We start from the raw sequence: 21,805 nt of genomic DNA on the forward strand, positions 1-21,805 counted from the left end.
AAACTACAGACTTTTTTTTTTTACATCCTTTTTTTTAACATACTGTGACTTCATGGCTAATTGTAATAAAGTATCCTATACTAATTACATATCGTTTTTTTTTATAGCTGGGATTTATATTAATAATAATTAATTTGGCCAACATAGTCTCCTATAAATAAATATCACCACGTACTATTTAATTGCTTTTTTGAAAAACTTTACTGTACTTTATTTGAAATGTGCTGCTGTGATGAGTCAGGGTTATAATCACTGTATCTGGGTCTTTTTGGGAGGAGGAAATAAGAACTACACCAACATGAGGAATTCAAACAGACAAGAAAAGTGGTTATGGAAACACAACTGTTTATTTACTTAAAATATCGGTATGAACTAACAGGACAGCAGAACTCCTCTACACATACATTCTAGCTTTATGCTTCTGTTTTGCAATAATTCCTTTATTTATAAAAAGTATCCAAACTAACAAAGACCTCTTCGATTCACGTGAAACACGCGCCCCTCCCTCGTCCTCAAAACGCCCCAAAAAGCTTCCTGACGGCTCTCACTCTCTTTCTCACACTCTCTCACACACACACACACACGCACGCACTCTCACACACACACGCACAGTGACCTTTAACCTCCAAACGGCACCACTCATACATACGCATGGACCCAAGCTAAATGTGTGTGTACGTGAAGCGCAGAGAGGGCTGATCTGAACTTCTCAATAAAGCTGCACCCCAGTTATGACCCCGTGACCCCCCCCCATAGCGACACACCAGTTCACGCTGATAAACATTTAAGGCCCCTTTTGAAACGAGGTTGCTCTTCTACCCGGAGGATTTGCTGAATAAAAAGGTATAAACGTCCGCAATGTTTATTAATAATTCAAAATGTGAACATCCAAACCGTTTTGGAACTTTACCGGTTTTCTGGTAAACATTGTTTGAGCTCATTTGTCGGGTTTCAGAAGGCCGAGTTTAAAACGTTGTGATAATCTGTGCAGATGGATTCATGATTATTTATCAGGCAAAAAAAAAACAAAAAACAATCCGTTATGTGCCCACAAAGAGTTTGTCAGCCCATAAAATACATCCTTAGCTTCCTTAATCTTTAACACAAAGCCCAACCACAGCATTTATTCTCATGCCAGCAGTCATTCGTGGGGGAGGACGGCGTCAGTGTGTTATGTTAATCTGGAATAAAACTCTTCATATACACAATATAAACAGATGTTTCTGTGAGGCAAAAGCCCGGCTTCCGTCGGCCCGGTCGAGTGAAGAAAAAAAAGAAAAGTATTAATCGTCTCCCGCGACGCAGTTTAAAACCACGTGGTCGCCAAAAGCCCGACCTGTCCGTCACACGAGGGAGAGCACACACACGCGCACACGCACGCACACACACACACACACACACACACACACACACACACACACACACAGGAGACGAAAAACAAACACATTCAAAAGCCATGTTCTACATCTTCAGTGCCCACAGACAGAATTTGGTATTGACATAAGGAAACGCAACAATAAAACACATGATATATGTATATGTTCAATAGTATGTGATAAGAAAGAAGCAACACCAGCAGGGGGTCAGATACACATATAAAGGTATAATATGTCTCATTTAAAAGGTCAGGCGTCATGAGTGATGCTTTCTGATTGAGTCGATCCTTCGTATTTGAGGAAAATGTTGCATGTTATACCTTTAAACTGCAGCCGCCCCTCATAAACCATTACAGGGAGAGTCAGATTGTGAATGTTTCAGTCTCGTCTTGGTTATAAAAAAAAAGGCGTAAAAGTCCAGTTCTCTGAAGCCAGAGATCAGCACAAGCAGCTGGTCCAAAAACAAGATTAAAAAGGCCCCAGAAATAGAAACCAAGGATTAAATATGCCGGAGAAGCCAAGGCACACAATGAGAAAGATGAATATGAGACACCCCATCCAGTTTGATCTGGCTCCGCCCCCTTTTCCCCCAGGCTCCACAAAGTGCTTGAACATGCGAGACGGAAATGTGTCTGGATGTGTGCGCTTATACGTGTGTGTGTGTGTGTGTGGTCACCATAGATACACATCAACATTTTAAAAGTCCATTTTCATAGTTAACAAATGTAAGATGCACTAACCGAGGGAGCAGACCTGTGTATCTCAAAGCTCCACGGCGTGTATAAACCGACGACAGGTTGGTTATAGGATAATATATCAACATGAATAATGGTTTTACAACAACAGTAAACACTTTTTTTCTTTTTTTAAACGCTATAAATACATTTCTTTGAGAGTCTTCACAACGATCAAACTGTATGCCACTGTTTGCACGCTGAAAGTGAGTGACACACTCACACACACACACACACACACACACACACACACACACACACTCACACACACACACACATAAAGGCACAAGGTATTGCTAATGTTGAGGACGCATCGAACTACGATCCATCGAGACGTAAATGAGCCGTTCTCTCCTCACAGTAATGACAAGCTTCGAAATCAGAACAAAGAGATGCTTTTTCCTTCCAATGAACATGCAAAAAGAGCGCACGCACGCACACACACACGCCCACACACACGCACGCCCACACACACACACGCCCCCGCACAGTAAACAAAACCTACAGATCTACCGTACCGACAGAGGTACACCATTTGGTATTTTAGACTTCCATAAACAGAGAGCCGATCATCACGTACAAATCTTAGAAAATTGGAGGCGAGCCGAGTGGAGGTGGGTTCTATAAAAAAAGAGCGGGATCATGAAGAGGTGTGTGTGGGGGGGGTGGAGGGGGTGGGCGCGGGGGGGCACAGACCGCCCCGGCCAAGGGAGATAAGACACATCCAGCTCTCCTCGCCAAGTTCACCAAACACTTCGACTGCTTTCTGCTCTTTTTGCTCCGTCAGCGTCGGGGGCGGGTGGTGGTGGTGGTGACGGTGGGGGGGGGGGGAGTGGTCTCACACAGCAGGGAATCACGGCACCACCAGCAAAGGAGTCCGTGAATTCCCGGGGGAGGGGGGCGGGTGGCTGGATGGGCGGGGGGTCCAACATGGACCAATAGGGCCGGAGGAGGTGGGACGGTTGAGCGTGCGTCGTTGCCGTAGCGACTGCCGGACCGAGAGGGAGGGAGGGGGTAGCCTTCGAGCATCTCTCCGTCGCCAGCGGCTCTGAAGAGCAGCGCGCAGATGGGCGCCGCCCCCCCCCCCCACACTACTTCCAACACGTAAGGGAGAAGAGAAACCTCATCCGGACTGCTTCTCCGTCGTCGTCGTCCTCCTCCTCGCGTCTGTCCCGTTGCCTTGGTTACCAGCCTATCAGGTTGGCTTTGGCCTTTTCCGTCAGCTTACGGACGCGTCCCTTGGACGAGGTGCCGAACGTGATCGACGAGTCCTCGAACAGCAGCTGCCTCTGCTCCTCCTCGGAGTCCTCCTCCACGTACCAGGCGGACCGTCGCCCCTGGTTACGCGTGCGCATCGACCCCCCCGCCTCGTCTCCTGCCTCCTCCCCATCCTCATCCTCCTCCTCCTCTTCCTCCTCCTCCGCAGACTCCCTCCGATTGGATCGCCCGGGAGCGGTCGGCGGAGGGGGCGTGACCTCCTCGGCAGCTCTCCTGCTGCTCCTCCTCCTCAGCGGCGGCGGCGAGGGCTCGGGCGACTCGGCGGGAGGCGGGGCTTCGATGGCCCTAACCGCTCGGGGCCGCCCGCGGCGCCGAGGCGTCGACGCCGCGCCAGAGTCCGACTGCACGGACGTTTCCTGCGCAGACGAAGTCCCGCCCTCGTCGCCCGTCGATTGGTCGAGCTCTTCGTCGGGGGTGGAGCTCCTGCGGGTGGCGCTCCCTCTCCTTGCCTCCTCCCGCTCCTGGTTGCTCTTCCTGCCTCTCTTCTTGCCGGCGGGGCGGCCTCGCGGTCTGGACGGGCTCCCCGGGGTCGCGGCCTCTGGAGGACTCACCGGCAGCTCCGCCCTGGATCTACGGCCCCTCCTCCCCACTCCCAGGGTCAGGTGACTACCGTGGCCATTCAGGTGCACTGTGCTCTGAGAGGGGGGGCTGGCAGGCGAGCCTGAAGGGGGAGGACAAAAGAAAAGTAAGAATACATATATGAAAGCAGGCGGGTGACATTTAAACATGCATCTCAGAATGCGTACCTGGTGTGAGTCGCACGGGGGTCCGGAGTTTCCTCCGGGTGCTTCCGCCGCCGCCGCTGCCCTCTGCGGCGGCGGGAGAGGGCGTCGCCTTCTCGGGGCCCGGCGTCGATGAGGCCGCCACGGCGTTGTGAGCCCTCAGGGAGCGAGTGGACTCTGAAGATGACGCACGGAGGCGTTAACGCTCCACACGCCGCATTACGCTCAAATAAAAAAAAACAACAACAACAAATCTCACCCGCCGGGGCCTGGTGCGAGGAGGAGGACGGCGAGTGGGTGGAGTGGCGGGCGGCGCTGCGCGTGCGGCCGGCGGTCGGCGCGTCGGCCTTTCCGTTGAGCAGCTGAGGGGGCGTTTTGACCGGAACGCTCTGCCTCAGGGAGGAGGTCCGGGAGGGCGGCGCCGGCGATGCCTCCCTTTTCCCGCTCACCCGGGAGGAGACGCGCCTCTTTCTCTCTGGACTGAAAAAAAAAAAAAAGAGGTGGAGGGAATTCCAAAAGGTCACACACCTAACACAAAGAATACGAGCCCCGGATAAAACGGTCTCTTACCTGGAGGCGGTGCTGCTCGCGGGGGATTCGCTGCTCCTCCTCCTCCTCCTCTTCATGGCGTGCCGCGTCTGCCTGTCGGCGGCGGCGGCGTGGCGCGCCTGCCTGTCCGTCCCCTGCCGGGTCAGCTTCTCCGTCAGGCCGTGGATGGCCTTGTAGTCGGACAGGATGGAGCCCACGTGCTCCTCGAACAGGGCGGAGAGCCGCAGACTCATGCTGTAGATCTAAAGGGGGGGGGGGGGGATTAGGGGGTTAGGGGAGGTCCGTGAACTCAATGCACCGTGGTTTTACAGAGTGTGTGTGTGTGTGTGTGTGTATCTCACCCGGGACTTCTTACTGGGCGTGTAAGCTTTGGAGTTGCTGAAGATGAGTCGGACGTCCCTGCACAGCGGGATGGGAGACTGGTACTTCCCGTCCTCGAGCGCCTTGAGGACGGTGCCGAAGTCCATCGGCGAGTCGACTATCTGCAGGTAGTCCTGAGAGGGGGTGGGGGGGGCACAGGGAGGTTCGGGCTACGTCAGGTACAGCTTTCAGAAGACGGGGGGGGGAGTGACCCGAGTCTCGGATGAGGTCAGCTCACCGGGTATTCCTGTAGGTCCACGGGCTCTCTGAAGGGCTCCGAGTCTTCGCACTGGAAGATGAGGTCCAGCAGATCCTTGCAGCGCCCCCGCCAGGCATGAGGGTCGTACGACGGGGGGCGGGTCCGCAGCTGCCGGCGCCGCGCGGGTCGCCGCCCCTGTGGCAAAAAAAAAAAAAAAAACAAAGTCGCGCCGTCGCGTCACGTCCTCGGGTCTCACAGCCCGAGACGCGTCTGATGCTCGAGGGGGGGGGGGGGGGCGTCTCCTACCTTGTGGTTTCGCGTGGACGTTCCGGGGGTGTTAGTGTCTTCGTCGTCCTCCTCCTCGTCCTCCACGAGAGAGCAAAAGGGTACGTTATACTAAAAAAAGTCATGTAAAAGAACTTCAGGCAGTAAAGAGAGAAATATGCAAACGCACCTCATCTTCAGAGTCAGAGAAGGTGGCCTTCTTCATGGTCTTATAGAGCGGCATGAGGTCCGTCATGTTTTGGTCCCTAGGAGAGAAAAAAGGAAGGAGAAATTTAAAATGGAAATGAAGTTATTGATAACTTTATCGTGGTGTCGCTTTGACATTTTGCTGAACACACACTCTCTCTCCCTTTTAATTCGTGCCGCACGGCGACACGCGGGCGCCCGGGACTCACTTGATGAACTGCAGCATGAGGTCAGACACAAACTTGGCGGTGGTGACGATGAAGGCTCCCGGCTCGTTGAACGCTTGGGCGTTGTGCTCCAGGTAGCGAAGCTCCCACATCAGAGAGGACAGGCGCCTGCGAAACAAAAGGCCCACGAGTCCAGTGTTTACTGAGGCCTGGTCGCACACACACACACAGACTCTGTCTCTCTTTGAGCTGGGGGGGGGGGGGCGGGGGCGTACCTGTAGAAGCGGTTCACCAGCCTCTCGCGGATGGTGCTGAGGTCAGTGACGTAGGCCACCACCGTGCAGTAGGTGGGGTAAGCCTGGAGGTCCACTGGAAAGGCGAACGGCGCCGCCACATCTGATGGGTGGATTAACAGAGGCGAGGGTTATTTCACTGTTGTTCACCCAGACCGCCGCTAGAGGGAGCCCCCGGGCCAGCTTCCTCCTCCCCCCCCCCCCCCTCCCCGGGCTGCAGCGAAACACTGTTCGCCCACGTGACATTACGTCACTTAAGGGGAATTGGAGCGTAAGCGGCTCGCTCCTTCCACTCAGCGCTGACTCGGGTAGCGAGGAGAAATGCGTCCTCGCCGCTTCGCCCTCCCACCCCCTGCGTTTTTTTTTTCCTCCCTCCGACAGATGACGCCGTACCGAGTGTGCACAGCTGGTCGATGGCCTTGATGATGCGCTCGCACTCGTCTGAGCGCGTGCGGCAGCCCCACTCCCCGTCCAGCGGGACGTACAGCAGCTCCTTCTGCTCCTCCTCCACCAGCGGGACGCTCGTGCCCAACTCGTCGGGGAACGTGGCTGCAAGGAAAAAAAATAAAAATACAAAACGACATCAGGAATGTTAGCAAATGTTGGGACGACGGCGTTTGAATCGGTTGAGACGCGGCCTGCGGCGTGCATCCAGAGGGGCCTACCGTCGTCAGGGATGGGCTCCATGTCCCAGGGGCTCATCTTCTCCGTGTCTCCATTATCCCAGCTGAAAATGGGAAACAAGGTTTAGAGGATGAGCCTCTTTGGATTTGATTTAAAAAAGGGACAACATGCTTATTAACGTCGCCCCAGTCGACGAGAGCCGAGCGACGCCAAAACAAAAAGGGCTGGCTTTCTAAATGTCAGATTTAAACCGTGGTCCGCGCTGCGCTTTCGTCAGGTTTCTCCTGAGCCTCGAGGTGTCTGAGCAGCTAAAGAGCTGCTGTGAGAGGAGGCGTTAGCGCAGGCTGCTATTTGGAGACAAAATCCTGTAAACACGCAAACCTTTTTAACAAAGGTCCGGTTGGAAAGTTCAGATCGCGGGATTCACTGAAAGGGACCAGAGAGCAAAGCTCGGGGAAGTAATTCCCTCAGAATATCCCAAAAAGACGCATGGGACAAGTATCACGATGTAATGTGGTAAATCAGTGTTGAAATCTTCATTAACATCCTCGATTATGAATCATTTCGGTGTTGTTTGTGTTCCGTTTCACACACACGTCACACTGCAGAGCACGGCTTGCTGCACGAGGTCACGCAGACGTATTGAGATGCGATCAAGAACTCATTGGACCACCATCACTAAAGCAAGCGCAGTGGCTTCATGGCGTGGAAGCGAGATCGCGTACCAGACGTTGTAGCACTGGAACAGGCTGTCGGGATACTGCGGCTGGAAGGGCTCCTGGCTCTCGATGGTCCCAAACCACCAGGCGTCATCGATGACCGACCGGAACCGGTCACCTACACACACACACACACACACACACACATCACGGTCACACACATCAGAGCTTCACACTTGACAGAGGGCCCTCTGCAGCAGCAGGAAAGAGCTCTCTGACCTATGCTCCACTGCCTCTTTCTGGCGTTGTCGAACTGCTGGCGCAGGACCAGGAAGTCGATGACGTCGGGCATGTCGTGGTACCTGCAGGAGGAGACGGGAACGAGCACACGTTAGCGAGACAGCGACGCTTAATCTGTTTAAAAGTGCATACAACACGTCGCAGCTGGAGGGGCAACATTCCTTACTTCATAATGCCTGCCAGGATGATGTTTTAATTCCTTTAGGCCGGTCTTTTGTCAGAATGAGATTTCATTTGGAACAGAAATGTTACCTTCCGTCTTAGAAGAAGAACCAAAAGGCTCTTTTGGGCCCTTTTTATCGCTTCATGGCGTTCATTGAAACATGTAATTAAAATAATTCAGGGGAGGAACATTTAACTAAGAGCCCCTGTTTCCACAGTCAATCATTCGTGGAGTGTTGGTGTTGTTTTCACTCAAAAATGCATCTTATTTCATCTTAATAGGTGCGCATGTGGGAGGCGGCGTGAAGCGCTTACTTCATGGAGAAGGATCCTCCGGTCAGCTTGCCGGTGTCGGGGTCCAGGAAGGAAAGCTTCAGGCAGCACAGCGTGGGCAAGCCCACCTCGTACTTGATGCCAACGATCTTCATCAGCTCCTGCTCCTGAGACGGCGCAAAACGCACGAGGACACGCGTGAGAGGGAAAAGTCACCTCGGTGGGCTCTATTAATAGATTCCCTCTCCAGTGAGAAGGCTGAGAGAGCTGCAGTCAAGTTCCTCCGGGCGGCTGAAGGGAAACCCCAGAGGCTTTCGCTCAGGTGTTTGTTCAGATCGCAAAAAGTACAAAAGACACGCGCCCTGAGCGATACGTGAATACAACGATGCAAGGTGCATTCAAGGCAATGTATCCCCCATAAGCTGTTACTTTGTAGCGTGGAAGTGTGTTGTGTTTGTCTTTATGTTTCATACACTGAGAATGAAATCGGCAGACATTCATACAGGAGGAAAATGGGATTTAAGTTCACGTGTGAAAGTGAAACCAGAAAGGTGGCGTCTGTATGTGTGTGTGTGTTGAATTCAACAGTGAAAGATGACATCATCGTAATCCTTGGACCTGTATTCACACGACGCGACACTTTGTGAGCCCTACCGCTCCGATCTCGTTACCCCTCCCTAGCAAACACCATTAAAAGAGAAATGATTGATTGAGAATTGATGCGTGGTTATTCATTCCTCGGGGGGGGGGGGGGGGGGGATCTGAGGAGCGTCCTAAAGGCGGCTTTGTCTCACCCGGAGCTCCATCTTGTGCCAGGGCTGCTTCTTGGGATTGATGCTGTAAATCTTCTTCTGTTTGGCCATCTCCACGTAGGCTTCATGGCCCTGTCTGAAGTAGTAGAGCTGCACACACACACACACTTTAATATCTTCATTAAGTGTATTTCTGACGAGAGTGTCGCCCATGGAGGGGGGGGGGGGGGGGGGTACCTCGTCTCCCATCTGTGGAATGTAAGGACACCTGCGGGGGACGGTGTCTGTGATCCAGGCGGCAGGAAGCCACTCCTCCAGAGTCATCCCTTGCTCCTGGAACTCTGCCTGTGAAGGATGGAGCAGGAGAGAAATATTCACCGACACACCTTTCATGTGATGGAGGTTGTGTACTATGTTGCATTTATTATCTTCTTTAAAATACATTTTAAAAAAAACAATGCACTCATGTACATTGGAAGCCTCGTTTTGTCTGAACATCTTATTAAAATAAACTACTGTAAAAAATGATTGCTTTAGTAGAGTAAAGCTCCAGTTTAATCTGGATATTAAATGGCTGATAATAACTGGTAATAACTTCAAACCACAGTAGCATCCCGCCTGAGGCCACGAGGAGGAGAAAATAATTAAATATAATTATATATATTTAATTTTATATAACTAAAGACAAACCTTCCTCTTCTCCTTTGGCTGCTTCTTCTTTGGTAACGCCTCGTCTTTGTCCGCCTTGTCCTTCTTCCTCTCCTTCTTCCCGTCCCTCTTCTTCTCCCCGTCTTCCTCCGAGCCGCTGCTCTTCTTCTTCACCCTCACACTCTTCTTGGGCGGCTCGAGGTTGATGCCGGCGTCCGCCGTCCAGTCGGAGTAGTCGCTGGAGTAGTCGCTGCGCGGGGGAGACGGGGGGGGAGAGGGTCTAGCGTCCGCTCGTGTTTCTCTTTGCTCGTTGTTGTTGTTGTTGTTGTTTTTGCCCGTCTTACCTCGAACTACTGTGGTCATCCGGCCAGGCCTCCTTTGGCCCCTCCTCCTTCTCCTCCTCCGAGGAATGACCGTTGATTTGCCGCACCTCCGCCTCCCCCTGGGGAACACACGTCGTTTCATGGTTAGCACCATGTAGAAACGCAGCGAATCAGTGGTGGTGGGGAATAGCTCCTCCCCTTTTACCCTTTTTTTCCCCCCCCTCAAGTTTACCAAGGTCACCAGTCATTGGATTTTGACAAAGATTTTAAAACCCCAACAGGGATCTCTGAGATGAGACAAAGTCCCACAACACATTCCAGACTCGTGTCCACCTCGGAGGTTTCCTCTTCGTCGTCGGCGGCCTCGGCGCTCTGGCGGCTCGTCTCCTCCATGGCGGCTCGCGTGTGGTAGCCGTGGTTACCCTGGCTCCGCCTCCCTTCGTCGACCGCCTCGGGCGTCGGGTGACCCTGGATGTCAAGTCTCTCGTTAAAACAAAGTCACGCTGAGGCGTCGGAGGCTTTCGAGAAACCAGAAAGTGTTCGTTCACTCACCCTGCTCTCCTTGGGGAGGGAGTGGATGGTACGTCGCCTCCTCTCTGACTGATAAATATTGATCTCCTCCTCCCCTTTAGCCTCGCGCCAGGTGATCTGTCTCCTACACACATACACACACACACACACACACACACACACAGTCCGTCCTGCGTTAATGCCCGTCTCCCCCGGTAACCAGAAAGCTTCCCCCCCCCCTCCCCCCCCCCCCCTCTCTCTCTCTGCGTTACCTGACGGAGGCGTCCTCCAGCTCGGGGACCAGCACCCTGCGGCTCCAGGCCACCAGGTCCCCCTCCGTGGCCATCTGGCTCAGCGGGGCGTTGCTGTGCATCTGGCGGACCCCCTCGATCTGCCCGCTGCGCCGCAGGCCCACGTTGGGCGGAGAGTGCACCTCGGTGGGGGAACCCACGGATCCTGATGGGAGGGGGGGGGAGGTAGGTTGGTAACGTCGCCCACAGCTCGGCGGTAGGGGACCTGCCGTCGAGGCCTTACCTCTGTTGGACCTGGCGTTTGCAGGAGCAGAAGGGTCGTTGGTTCCCCGTCGTTGGTCCTGCTCCTGCTGCAGCCTCTGAATCATCGTGTCCAGGGGACTGGAGCCGTCCACCGCCTGCTCGCTCACCACCTGGTTTAGGCCTGAGAGACACGTCGCATTTTAAAAAGCTTGAATCCAGTAAAGTCACGACTACATCATAACTGGAACATGTCATGCCTGAGGAAGTGACCCCCATCTGCGGGATGAGCTGCTCGTCCCTGCAGCCCTCCCTGCCGGGCACCAGCCGCTGGTATCTGGGCGGGTGGGGGTTCCCGTCCACGTCCACCAGGAAGGGGGGGGGCATCAGGTGCGGCGCCTGCTGGGTCTGCTCGTCCAGCACGTAGTTGTTGGCGTCTCGGATCAGCGGCCGGTAGTCGGTGTGGAAGAACATCTGGTCCGCTATCTGGAGCGACAAAGTACGTCCGTCAGTGATGGCAGAAGGGGGGGGGGGGGGGGGGGTTGACAGGTCTGTGTGTGAATATGTGAATATATATATATTTTTTTTAAAGATGCCGTCACCTTGTCATATTTGCTGCTGGAGCCGAAGCCGAAGATGAGCAGGTGTCCGTGGGAGTCGGTGGCGGCGAAATGCTGCCCGTCTGGACTGCACTTACAGTCAAACAGCGCCCCGTGGCCTTGGCCCTCGATCTGTTCCCACAGAGGTGGGGGGCGGGGGCGGGGAAAGAGATAAGTGCACACTGTAAATCACAGGCATAAGACACACTACAAGGAAAGTACAAGTCCTGAGCTACAACATGTCAGCTGATTAGCAGCCTGCTTCCTTTAGCGCTTCCGGGGGGTCTTCCTTTGTCCATCGATCACAAGGTTAACGCCATGAATTTCAGTTATCTTCCACAAAAGGTGTGTTTGATCTATGCCAGCTCGAGGTCGGCTGGCCCTGAAAGGCTGTTGAATTGGGCCGTTAAAAAGTGAGAGAAGGGCCGCCGTAGGAGCATCGCCGATGAAACGGCGTCGAAAAGAGGATCCGGCAAAGCAAGAATGAGCAGAGCGCGACGCAGCGCGCAGGACGCGTCACGACACGGTTACAGGTCACACGTGAAACCAGCTTGAACCGGTTTCAACACTTAATGTGGACATCAAACAGAAAAGTAAACACATGCTTCCTCCTCAACAAATTCATTGTTTAAAAGACACGTAACCGAGCGGTTTCCTTCGTCCTCTTAAAACAACAACATCGAGGCATCCGGCACCACCACTCGCTCCGTGTTATCAAACAACACCCCGAGGCCGGGTGACTCGCCCGTTTCTGAGAATGCGATCAACGCCGCTCCGCCGGTAACCATGGAGACACCAGCGGGAAATACAACGTGCGTCAAAACCGCCACATTGCAGGCACGTCAAATGGCAAAAAGGAGCGAATAGATAGTGAGAGAGCAGCGAGTGGGAGGGCTGCCTCTCTGGCGGCGGTCCCACTGGAGCCCGTGAAATGAGCGAGTGAAAAGGCCCAAATGGGCCCAACGGGGCCAACGGGGCTCACCATGTTGAAATAGGAGCGGATCTTGACTCCTCTGTGCAGGTCCCACACGATGCAGTTGCCGTCGTGCCCCGCCGAGAACAGGATCCTGGGGTCAAAGGGGTGTGGCTCCAGGACAAACACCTCGTCCTCGTGGCCCTGTCGTCAGCAAGATGAAATAAAAACATCAGCGTAAAGTGATTATAACAAATCATTACACTCCCTTAGTCAGTAATAGATAGAAAGTGTTTCCTCACGCACCATCAGGACGTGCACCAGGCCGCCGGTGGTGGAGTTCCACACCTTCAGCGTCAGGTTGTTGGCCGCAGTGATCACCGTGCCGTCGTGGCGGTCCCACGCTACCATGGTGACCTTCAGCTTGGTGACCTTGTCCTCCAGCGGAGGGGGGTTGTACTTCCTGAGAGAGCGGGAGATCAAGGTCGGCTTTTGTTGAATGTTGTGTGTAACCGCGTCGTTTCGTGCGCTGGTTCAGGTGATACGACTCACACGGTGTCGTCTCCACACACACACACACACACACAATAGGTCTCGGATTTCGTGGCCAACACGATGGATTTTTGTCAAATTTAGATCGACATCATCTCAACACAAGACTGAGCTCTGTGGAGCACATACCCGGGTAGTTTGGTCTGCATGTCCAGCAGAATGCTCCTCCAGCCCTGAGGCTGCAGCTGCCAGATGCGCGCTGTACCATCCCTGCTGCCGCTTACGAACCTACAACACACACACACACAGACACAAACGCACACACACACAGAAACAGGTTTGTCAACACGTGTTTATGAGCAGTTCATCTGTAAATATAACAATTGGTTCTATTTCAGCTCTCTGCACTACAATGGACTCTTTTGTCTCTCTGCACAGCTTGATAAGCTAATTGCGTGTGTGTGTGTGTGTGTGTGTGTGTGTGTCCCATCTCCTCCACCCTTCCTTCTTGCATAGACAGTCTACCTCCCTCACTGCTAAGATTACAGCAACCCAGGGGAATTACAGCTGAGCTTGTTTTTCTGCAAACTCCACATAGACACGCACACTTCCACACTCTGTGACTGCATGATCTGTGTGTCTGTGTGTGTGTCCCTGTGTGTGTGTGTGTGTTTTAGAGCAAGTATCAGAGAGTAAGTAAAAGGTCTGCTGACACAACCAAGTGGCATCACAATACTCAGACCTTACGTACAAACAAACAGCGCTGCGCACACAAAATTAACTTCACTTGTATGTAGCACACACACACACACACAGGCCTACCTGTCACTGCAATGGGAGAACTGGATGCTGTCAACTTTGTCCTAGGTGAGAAAAATGCAAGAGGAGAGTCAAAACCAAGCCCACGAGAAACACAACAAACAACAACGACAAAGCAATAAAAGAGCAGCGTGCGGACTCACCGTGTGGGACTCGAGTTCAGAGATCTTCTCCGGTTGGCCGGACCCAAAGTAGTACACCCTGATGATGTGATCCGTGCTTCCTGTGGCCAGGAACATACCGCCTGGACACACACACACACACACACACACACACACGTAAACATGAACCATCTAAACATGAATCATGTGCCATGTCGAAATATCTCTGAGCAAGACACCAAACCCCTAATTGCTCTAACCCATCGTTTTAACCCATAATGTATAACGTATGGGTTAAAATGTAATGTAAGTCGCTTTGGATAAAAGCGTCAGTTAAATGACAAGTAATGTAAATGTACACAGAGTAGAGAAATGCCGCAAAGTTCATCTTTGTGTGAAAGTGAAGACGAGCTCACCGGCGCTGAAGGAGGAGCAGATCATCTGGACACCGGGTCTGGAGCGCTCTGTGAATTTACTGGGCCTCTGACTGGACACACACACACACACACACACACACACACGTGTCTCGTTTAATGATAACGTTTAACAGGTTTCACAGGCGGGCGTGGCCATTGAAAGAACACGTAAAAACCAACGAAACCCTAAATCCTCAACGTCGCATAAGAATGTTCTCAAGAAAACACCCCTCGGTAAACAAAACCCAGCAAGCAGCCTGTGAAAACACAGAATCAGTGTCAGAGCGAAGGCGTGAGCCCCGCGGCGTCTGTGTTCCTCACCAGAACTTGAGCGTGCGCGCGTCCCACTGCCAGAAGCAGATGGTGCCGTCCGCCCCGGTGGAGGACAGGTAGCGCTTCGAGCCGCAGCAGAGGGGCGAGAACTGCAAAGAGCGACCAGGTAAGAGGTCACGGAGGAGTGTAAAAAAAAAAGTAGTGAACAAAAGGGGAACATTTCAAGAACATTCTGACCTCCGTCTGATGAAAATATGCAACGCGTAGCTTTGTAACACTGTAGTTTGATCGGAATGTTTCCCACTCAACCCGCTGCCTCATATAAAAGCCCCCCCCCCCCCACCTGCAGCGAGGTGATGGAGGCCGCGTGCCCCTCCAGGACGGCCAGGGGGGCGCAGGTCTGCAGGCACCACACCCGGATGGTCTTGTCGCAGGAGCCGGCGGCGATCATGGTGTTCTCGTAGCTCACGGTCATGTCGGATATCTCGGCGGCGTGTCCGCGCAGCGTGGCGAGCAGGCGCCCGTCGTCCGTCCCCCAGATCTTCACCAGGCAGTCGTCTGAGCCCTGGGGGGGGGGGGGGGGGGGGGGAGAACAAGGCAGACGCTGCTGTCAAGATTTTGTGAGGGGCCTTCGTGAGGAGATGAATGAACCTGTGAAGGTCCAATCGATACACAGACGCTACTAGTGACGCTTCCCATTGGGTGAACTAGCTTCTGTTACTGATGAAGCCATGTCCCGGTTTCTGTTAATCCACCATCGCGGGGTCCCGGTTTGGGGGTCGACTTGCGGGATGCGAAGGAGGACAAGACGGATCAGAACGTGATCACGTCGCTGTGAGAGGCAGGAGAACTGAACCGTTGTGAGAGAACATTCATTATGAGTATATCATTAAAACCTTTCCAGGCTAAGAAAGAAGCACAAAAGTAAGGCTTAAAAAAAAGTATAATAATGAATAATCCATTGAGTGAAGCCTAAAAGAAACATGGTGGCAGCTGCTTTACAGTCCTTCAGTCCGGACTGAAATCAGGACTTGGACACAGTCTGCGAGGAGCCACGATCCACCGATCCCTCAAAAACATTTTGGAAGTAGGAATTCCTCGAGTGACCTGGGGGCCAAAGGGCAACGAGGAGATGGAAGCTTCGGGGTGTAAGTACATTTACAAAATGGGGCGTCAGCATATTCCTCGCCTAATTGTCAAGTTGGGAAGTCATGCCGACGCTTCCTGTGAGACTGGAGTCTGGAAAGCATTTTACACGACATGCCACTCTGTAGATTTTGGAGGAAATGTGAGATGAAAAACATCACCCCCCCCCCCTCCCCTCCCCTTTTTTGAATAAATCATAATCAGTCTCTCCGTCGTCTGACATGATGCCGTTGCTTTGTGTGCACTGATGAAAACAGCGAGCGTTCCCTCGGTGGTTCGGGGGGGGGGGAAAGAAAAGCTCAAGGACGAATCGCAGCTTTGGCAGCGAGGAGCAGGAATGTGCAGCAGACGAGCGGCCGCATGGAGCCGCATGGAGCCGCATGGAGCCGCATGAAGCCGCAGCCCCGACGCTCAAGTTCCCCGCCGGCCGTCGTCACGGCGACGAGCAGCAAAGTCCAATCCGTCCGCAGCTTGTAATCGCGGCCGCGCAGTTTGCGCAGCCGTGTTTCACGAATCAATGCGACGCGCAACCCAGCCGATCCCAGAGTGACCCCCAGCGAGCTATCAGGGTGAACAAGACTAGTCCGTCCGTCCGTCTCCCGCTGCGAAGGAGTTGGTGGGGGGGGGGGGGGGGGATACAAACAAACAAAACCACAAGAGATACAAAAATATATAAATAAAAATGATCTTGTGATGAAAGGAGACAGCGGGCGAACGAGAGAGAGAGAGAGAGTAGAAAGTGAGAGAGACCAAGAACGAATTTTAATTCTGGCACTTAGCCAGCGCCTCAGAGGAAATATTCCCCCCGTTATGATGAGAAATGGCAATGTTGGGAGGGGGGGGGGGGGTTGGGGGGGGGCAGGAGAGAGGGATGGGGAGAAAAGAACAAAGGACGGGCGGCACAGGATGAGGGAGAAAAAGAAGGAGCGAGAGAGAAGGGAGAGTGAAAACTGTGGGACGAGATAACAGGATAACAGAAAAGAAAAAAAGAGGCGGGGGAGTCTTACCCCCCCTCCCCCTCACACACACCCCTCCTCCCCCCCTCCCTCTACTCAGCAGCCAGCCATTTTTAGAGATTTATTAAGAAGTGAAAGCTGAAAATGGTGTACAGCAGCGCGAGGACGGCGACATCAGACCAACAGAGACCCATCTTTCCGTCTCCGTGGCGACCGGCGGCGCGGAGAAAGGGAAGCCAACGCAGCACGTGTACACAAAGGGGCATTCAGAGGGCAAAGGTCAACGGCCTCCTCTCAAGAGACTGGGAAAAGGGGAGGGGGGAGGGGGGAATTCCTCGTCCACCCTGTGTGATAAAGGCGTGAGAGTCTCTGCTACAAGCGTGAGTCAGTCGGTAAAAAGTCAACACGCAGGAAGGTAAACAATAATTATCTCCCCACCACAACAACAACAACAACATGGGAACACGCACCCTCGACCACGAGGCCGCTTTGGAACGACCACACACCCTGCAGTGAACGCTGGAGGCACCTCGAGGGGGAGGGAGGAGGGGGGGGGGGGGGGGGGGGGGGGGGCTTAAAACCTCACCGTGAAGATGCGCCGGCCCGTCCGGTCGAAGGTGACGCAGTACACGGAGGACAGGTGTCCCAGGATCCTCTTGTGCATCTTCATGTGCAGGTACACCACGGTGGGCACCAGCTGCCGGAGGCGGTACGAGCCGTTCAGCCGGCGGCCGAAGTTCGTCTCGACTGGAAGAAGAAGAAGAAGAAGAAGAAGAGAGGGAAAAAAGAGGCAGGGACGGAGCGGTGAGGACGGGCGGGGGCGACGCGGCGTGGTACGCAACATTTGACCCGTGCACGGGATAGCGCTGAGTGCGAGTCCTCACCGATGCTGGGGGGGCTCCCGTAGATGACCGGCGGCTCCGGGGGGCGCCCGCAGTGCAGCGCGGCGAGCGCCGAGCCCTTCCACACCACATGCTTGCAGCCTGGAGAGAGACGGGCACAGATGAAGACGCACTAGGGAGGACGCCACACGGGTTGTGTGCGCGCCGTGAGGGGATAAGGGGAGGGAGGGGGGGGGGGGGGGGGTGGTACGCACTCTTGCTGGTGCGGAGGAGGTTCTGCCGGCCCGCCCCCAACAGGCTGTTGAGTCCAGGGACGCTGGCGGGGACATCGGTCTCCAGCAGGGGACAAACTCTGGAGCAGACCTGCAGCAGGTGGTCTGGACGGATGTGGCGGTACAGCTTCACCTGAAAAACACACACACACACGGGACGGACACACGGGACGAGGAAAAACACACACACACACGGGACGGACACACGGGACGAGGAAAAACACACACACACACTTAATTCTATCATCTGTACATTTTCTTGAAGACATCAAAATCTAATCATACAGAAAAATATTGGCAGCAGGTCTGATTATATAAAAAAAGAAAACTGTAACATGAAAATTGGAATAATTAGTAAGACAACTAATGAACTTTTGATATAAATAAACAGAGTAATGATAATGGGGTCATAATCAATAAAAGTATTATCTTTTTTAATTGAACGCAAGTCAAAATAAATGTTTATCTCCATACAGTTCAGATCCAGTTCAGTAGGCTCAAGGTTCAAACAGCCGGGGGGGAGGGGGGGGGGGGGGGGGGGGGCGTTGTTATAAACACAGTGTGTCTCCGGGGGGGTGACACACCGAAAAGGATGAGCGATATAAACGAGTGACATGCAGGATTGTTTTAGAAAATGATCTTAAAGGCAGTTGTTTAAAATGAATAGTAAAATAATCTTTATTTCATCGCACACTCCCCCTAGAAAGCACGTGGCCCCCCCATGACTGCAGATTCTCACATATCAATACAACCTTAAATAGAAATCAATAAAACGTCAATCCTGTTATTCTCTTCTAAATATATAGCTTGTATAGTTAAAAAAGAGGACTGCTTAATACACTCAACATTTAAGGACAAAATATAAATTATGTAAAAAAATATATTTTAAGGATTTTAAAACTGTTAAAATGATAAATAACAGGCATCATATTTGTGAGACGGTTTTCCTGATCAATTCAAAATGGAAAATTGTAATAATTAAACATCTAATTAATTCTCCCTAATTATCAAAATTAATATTAATAACTCTAATGTCATTGAAGTCTACGGTAAATCGTCGCGTTGTTGACCCCCCCCTCCTCTCTCTCTCTTTCCTTCGTGTTCCAACAGACATCAACCTCCACCGACCCCCCCCCTCCCCCCCCTCCACACAGCCGCTTTCTATTCGGTCAAATAATTAAAACCTATCCGCAGTCATCTTTTTTTCTTCTCCTAAATAGAGGAAATTATGCAGAACAGTCGAAAAGGAGGCTGGGCGGCTGGAAGGAGGGGGGGGGGGAGCATGAAGAGAGAGAGAGAAAAAAAAACACAACGCAGGCAGGCTGAGGGACGCCGTTAATCATTTCTTAAAATGTACCAAAATAAATAAATATACACGTCCGGTTGAATGTGCACATCACGCGACCTCGTCCCGTGTGTCCGTGCGTGCGGACGGACCCGCAAACCGGGGCTGCGCGCGGAATAAAATAGGCCCCATTAGGTAATTATTTATATATGCAAAACGATAATAAAATAGTGGATGGAGTGGGAGAGGGAGGGGGGGGGGGTCGCACGTTCGACACACAGGCAAAATGGGAAATAAATATGTACGCGATGATAGATTCTCTCCACGCCCCCATGCGTACCCCCCCCCACCCCCTCCCCCTTCTGTTTACATGACAATTACTGCGTCGATTGTAAAACATCAACGTTACCTCTCGTCTCCACACAATCTGATCTCATCTGCTTTATATCACAGCTCCCTGCACCAACCCCCCCCCCCCCCCCCCCATCCCAAGTTACAAAAACTACTCTCCTAGATCCCCCCCCCCCTTCAAATGTGCCTCTAAAAGCTTTGATGAATACACTGTTTATATTCTCCTCCAAACCTAAATACCCCCCCATGCGTGTTTTCAACACAAATTATGGTTCTCGCAGGTCTCGAGCGCCTCCATCTCTGGCTCGTGGCGCAAGGAGTCCCTCCCCCGGATCCTGGCGCTCCTACACCACAACACTCATGACGTATCACCCCCCCCCCCCCCGACCCCCCTCTCCAACAACTATTAAAACCCTTTTCTGACATGCATGGCACCAAACTCTCTCGCACCACACAGGGACCCTAAAGCCATCGGTGCCCCCCCCCCCTCACCCAACAAAAAAAAAGATCCCCAACTTGAAAACCTGCAAAGTCTTGTTTTTTGTTTTGTTTCTTTGCCACCTGATTTAAAAATTGCGGGAAATTCAATTTTTGATTTGGCCGTGTAAAAACTTTTCCCTCAGTCACACGGCTCCCTCACCAGATCCTCGTAGGTCCCGGGGTGCTCCTGCCCGGTCCAGTCCAGGCGTATGGGCAGCAGCTGAGATGGGTGGTGGTGGTGGTGGTGGGTTGGGGGGGGGGAGGAAGAACAGAAAATAAAAGAGCCGCCTGAGACCGAGTCATAAATGTAGCGATATTTAACAGTCAAAAGGAGGAGAAAAACGTTACAAAGTACAGCGAGGAAGCATCTCTGTGGCGCGCTTACCTCCTTCTCCTCCACCTCCCTTATCAGGGTCTGAAATCCGGATAAAAATAGAAAATTACACCCCGTGACCATCCCGGACGCATTGTGCATTATCCCCCCCCTCCACCACCCCCCTCAAAAAAAAAACAAGAAGACCCACCTGGGCTGCTTTCTGACACGGTCCGGCTTCTAGGAACCGGGCTATTAGGAAGTAGAGCTCTGGTGCGGTCGGAGGGGGGAGAGAAGAGGACGGGAGCTGCGTTAGAAGAGGGCACCGAAGGAAACTGAGCGAGGAAAGGGTGGAGGAGGGTGGCGGGGGAGGTTATTAAAACAACCCGTGGCACATTTGTTCGTATCTCCCCCCCTCTTTCTTTTTTTTCGTTACTCACCAGAAGTCAACTGCGCGATGAGTGTACTGTCTGAAGCCATGTCGGCGGTGTTTTTTGGGGGCTCTGAGAGGCTGCCCTGTAGCTGTCACTGTTTATCCACCAGGAAGAGGCTGCCTCCATTCAGCTCCGCGCGCACGGAGTCCCGGCTGCGTCTGGGTATCCGTCCGCCGAGCGGAGAACTAGTGCGACGTTTTTTTGTTTTTTTTAAATAAATAAACCGTGTTTATTTAGCAAAAGAAAACAGCGGTTGAAATACCCCACCTCCCTCCCGCGCCGAGGAATTCTGTCGCTTGTTTGTATGACCCTCTCCCCCCCCTCTCTTTACTTCAAAAGCGCAAGCCCTTCCGCGGAGGAATACGAGCGGGGTGCTGCGTCTCACGCATGTAGAGGAGAGGTAGAAATGGCAGCCTGCTGTAGAGGAGGACACATTGCTGCAGAATGGCCGTTACCTTCGTGGCTACACCGACGTTTCTCACGTTTTAGTAATTACAGGCATATACGTCTCACAGATGAGAATTTGTAGCGGAGGGTTCGCAACGCAGTTCCCGTCCTATTTTCTGCAACGTATTCGCAAGCTTGCGGATGTAGAACATGGCTGCCGTGTTTGAAGGGGATTTACGGCCGGTCCAACCGTTTTTAGCGAGACTTTTGATTAAATAACACACCTTTAACTGTCCTCATTGTGCTGTGTTATCTGTCGGACGGGCTCTGTCGCTGTTGTGTAACCAGATGTCTGGCTAACACACCCACACCGGCTGCGTTCAGAGCCGCTCGGTGGGGAAGTCGTCCATTTCTCTTCCTAATACTGGCAGGCAGCAAAATGGGGGAAGGGTTGAAGAAGAAGAAGAAGAAGAAGAAGAAGAAGGGGGATGCAGCTTAATTAATGAAACCTGAGGAATTACACAGACTTCAATGGCAATGAGACATTGATGCGAATACAAGGAAGAAACACGGAAAGAAATGCATCACACGGCTCCCTAGAAAGTTGTGAGAGAACACCGCTCGTGTCCCACGTCAAATAACACGCTAACGTTCATGTAAGCGGTGTATTTCAAATATTAATTACATGCGTGTATTGGTAGCGGTTCCCCGTGGAGGCACAATTTTGTCGCTGACCTTTTGAACTTTGCACCCTTGCGTTCATTCTCGGTGAGGCATTGATGGAGGCAGACACACACTCTCCACCAGCCGCTCTCTGGCATCGCCACGTTCTGCC

The 21,805-nt window shown here is 52.7% G+C and overlaps 1 protein-coding gene across 1 annotated transcript; it reads right to left on the reverse strand.

The window, feature by feature from the left end:
* Positions 1–324: 324 nt before the first annotated feature.
* On the reverse strand, positions 325–20,872 carry phip (pleckstrin homology domain interacting protein). The gene is made up of 40 exons (XM_037448913.2): positions 20,590–20,872; positions 20,361–20,419; positions 20,222–20,251; positions 19,997–20,056; positions 17,703–17,853; positions 17,491–17,589; positions 17,193–17,353; positions 14,848–15,069; positions 14,553–14,653; positions 14,232–14,302; positions 13,858–13,958; positions 13,718–13,758; positions 13,085–13,183; positions 12,710–12,866; positions 12,473–12,607; positions 11,494–11,622; positions 11,152–11,377; positions 10,935–11,075; positions 10,673–10,856; positions 10,443–10,545; positions 10,224–10,358; positions 9,912–10,009; positions 9,610–9,817; positions 9,157–9,264; positions 8,962–9,069; positions 8,210–8,334; positions 7,712–7,794; positions 7,499–7,610; positions 6,815–6,876; positions 6,543–6,698; positions 6,132–6,252; positions 5,899–6,024; positions 5,673–5,748; positions 5,525–5,584; positions 5,258–5,413; positions 5,001–5,153; positions 4,681–4,901; positions 4,370–4,590; positions 4,135–4,287; positions 325–4,049 (listed from the first exon to the last, which is right to left on the reverse strand). The coding sequence occupies exons 1-40, from the start codon at positions 20,627–20,629 to the stop codon at positions 3,295–3,297; spliced, it is 5,547 nt and encodes a 1,848-aa protein (XP_037304810.2). The 5' UTR covers positions 20,630–20,872; the 3' UTR covers positions 325–3,294.
* Between the last annotated feature and the right edge of the window lie 933 nt (positions 20,873–21,805).

Source organism: Pungitius pungitius, chromosome 20 (assembly GCF_949316345.1).
Source record: "Pungitius pungitius chromosome 20, fPunPun2.1, whole genome shotgun sequence".
NCBI lineage: Eukaryota > Metazoa > Chordata > Actinopteri > Perciformes > Gasterosteidae > Pungitius > Pungitius pungitius.

Excerpts from the sequence above, each read along its gene's own strand:
- phip (XM_037448913.2), bottom strand. The coding sequence starts at position 20,629 with ATGGCTTCAGACAGTACACTCATCGCGCAGTTGACTTCTG. Across the intron at positions 14,303-14,552 it reads GCGCGCACGCTCAAGTTCTG|TCAGAGGCCCAGTAAATTCA; the intron begins GTGAGGAACACA and ends GTGTGTGTCCAG. Across the intron at positions 10,546-10,672 it reads CTGGAGGACGCCTCCGTCAG|GAGACAGATCACCTGGCGCG; the intron begins GTAACGCAGAGA and ends GTATGTGTGTAG.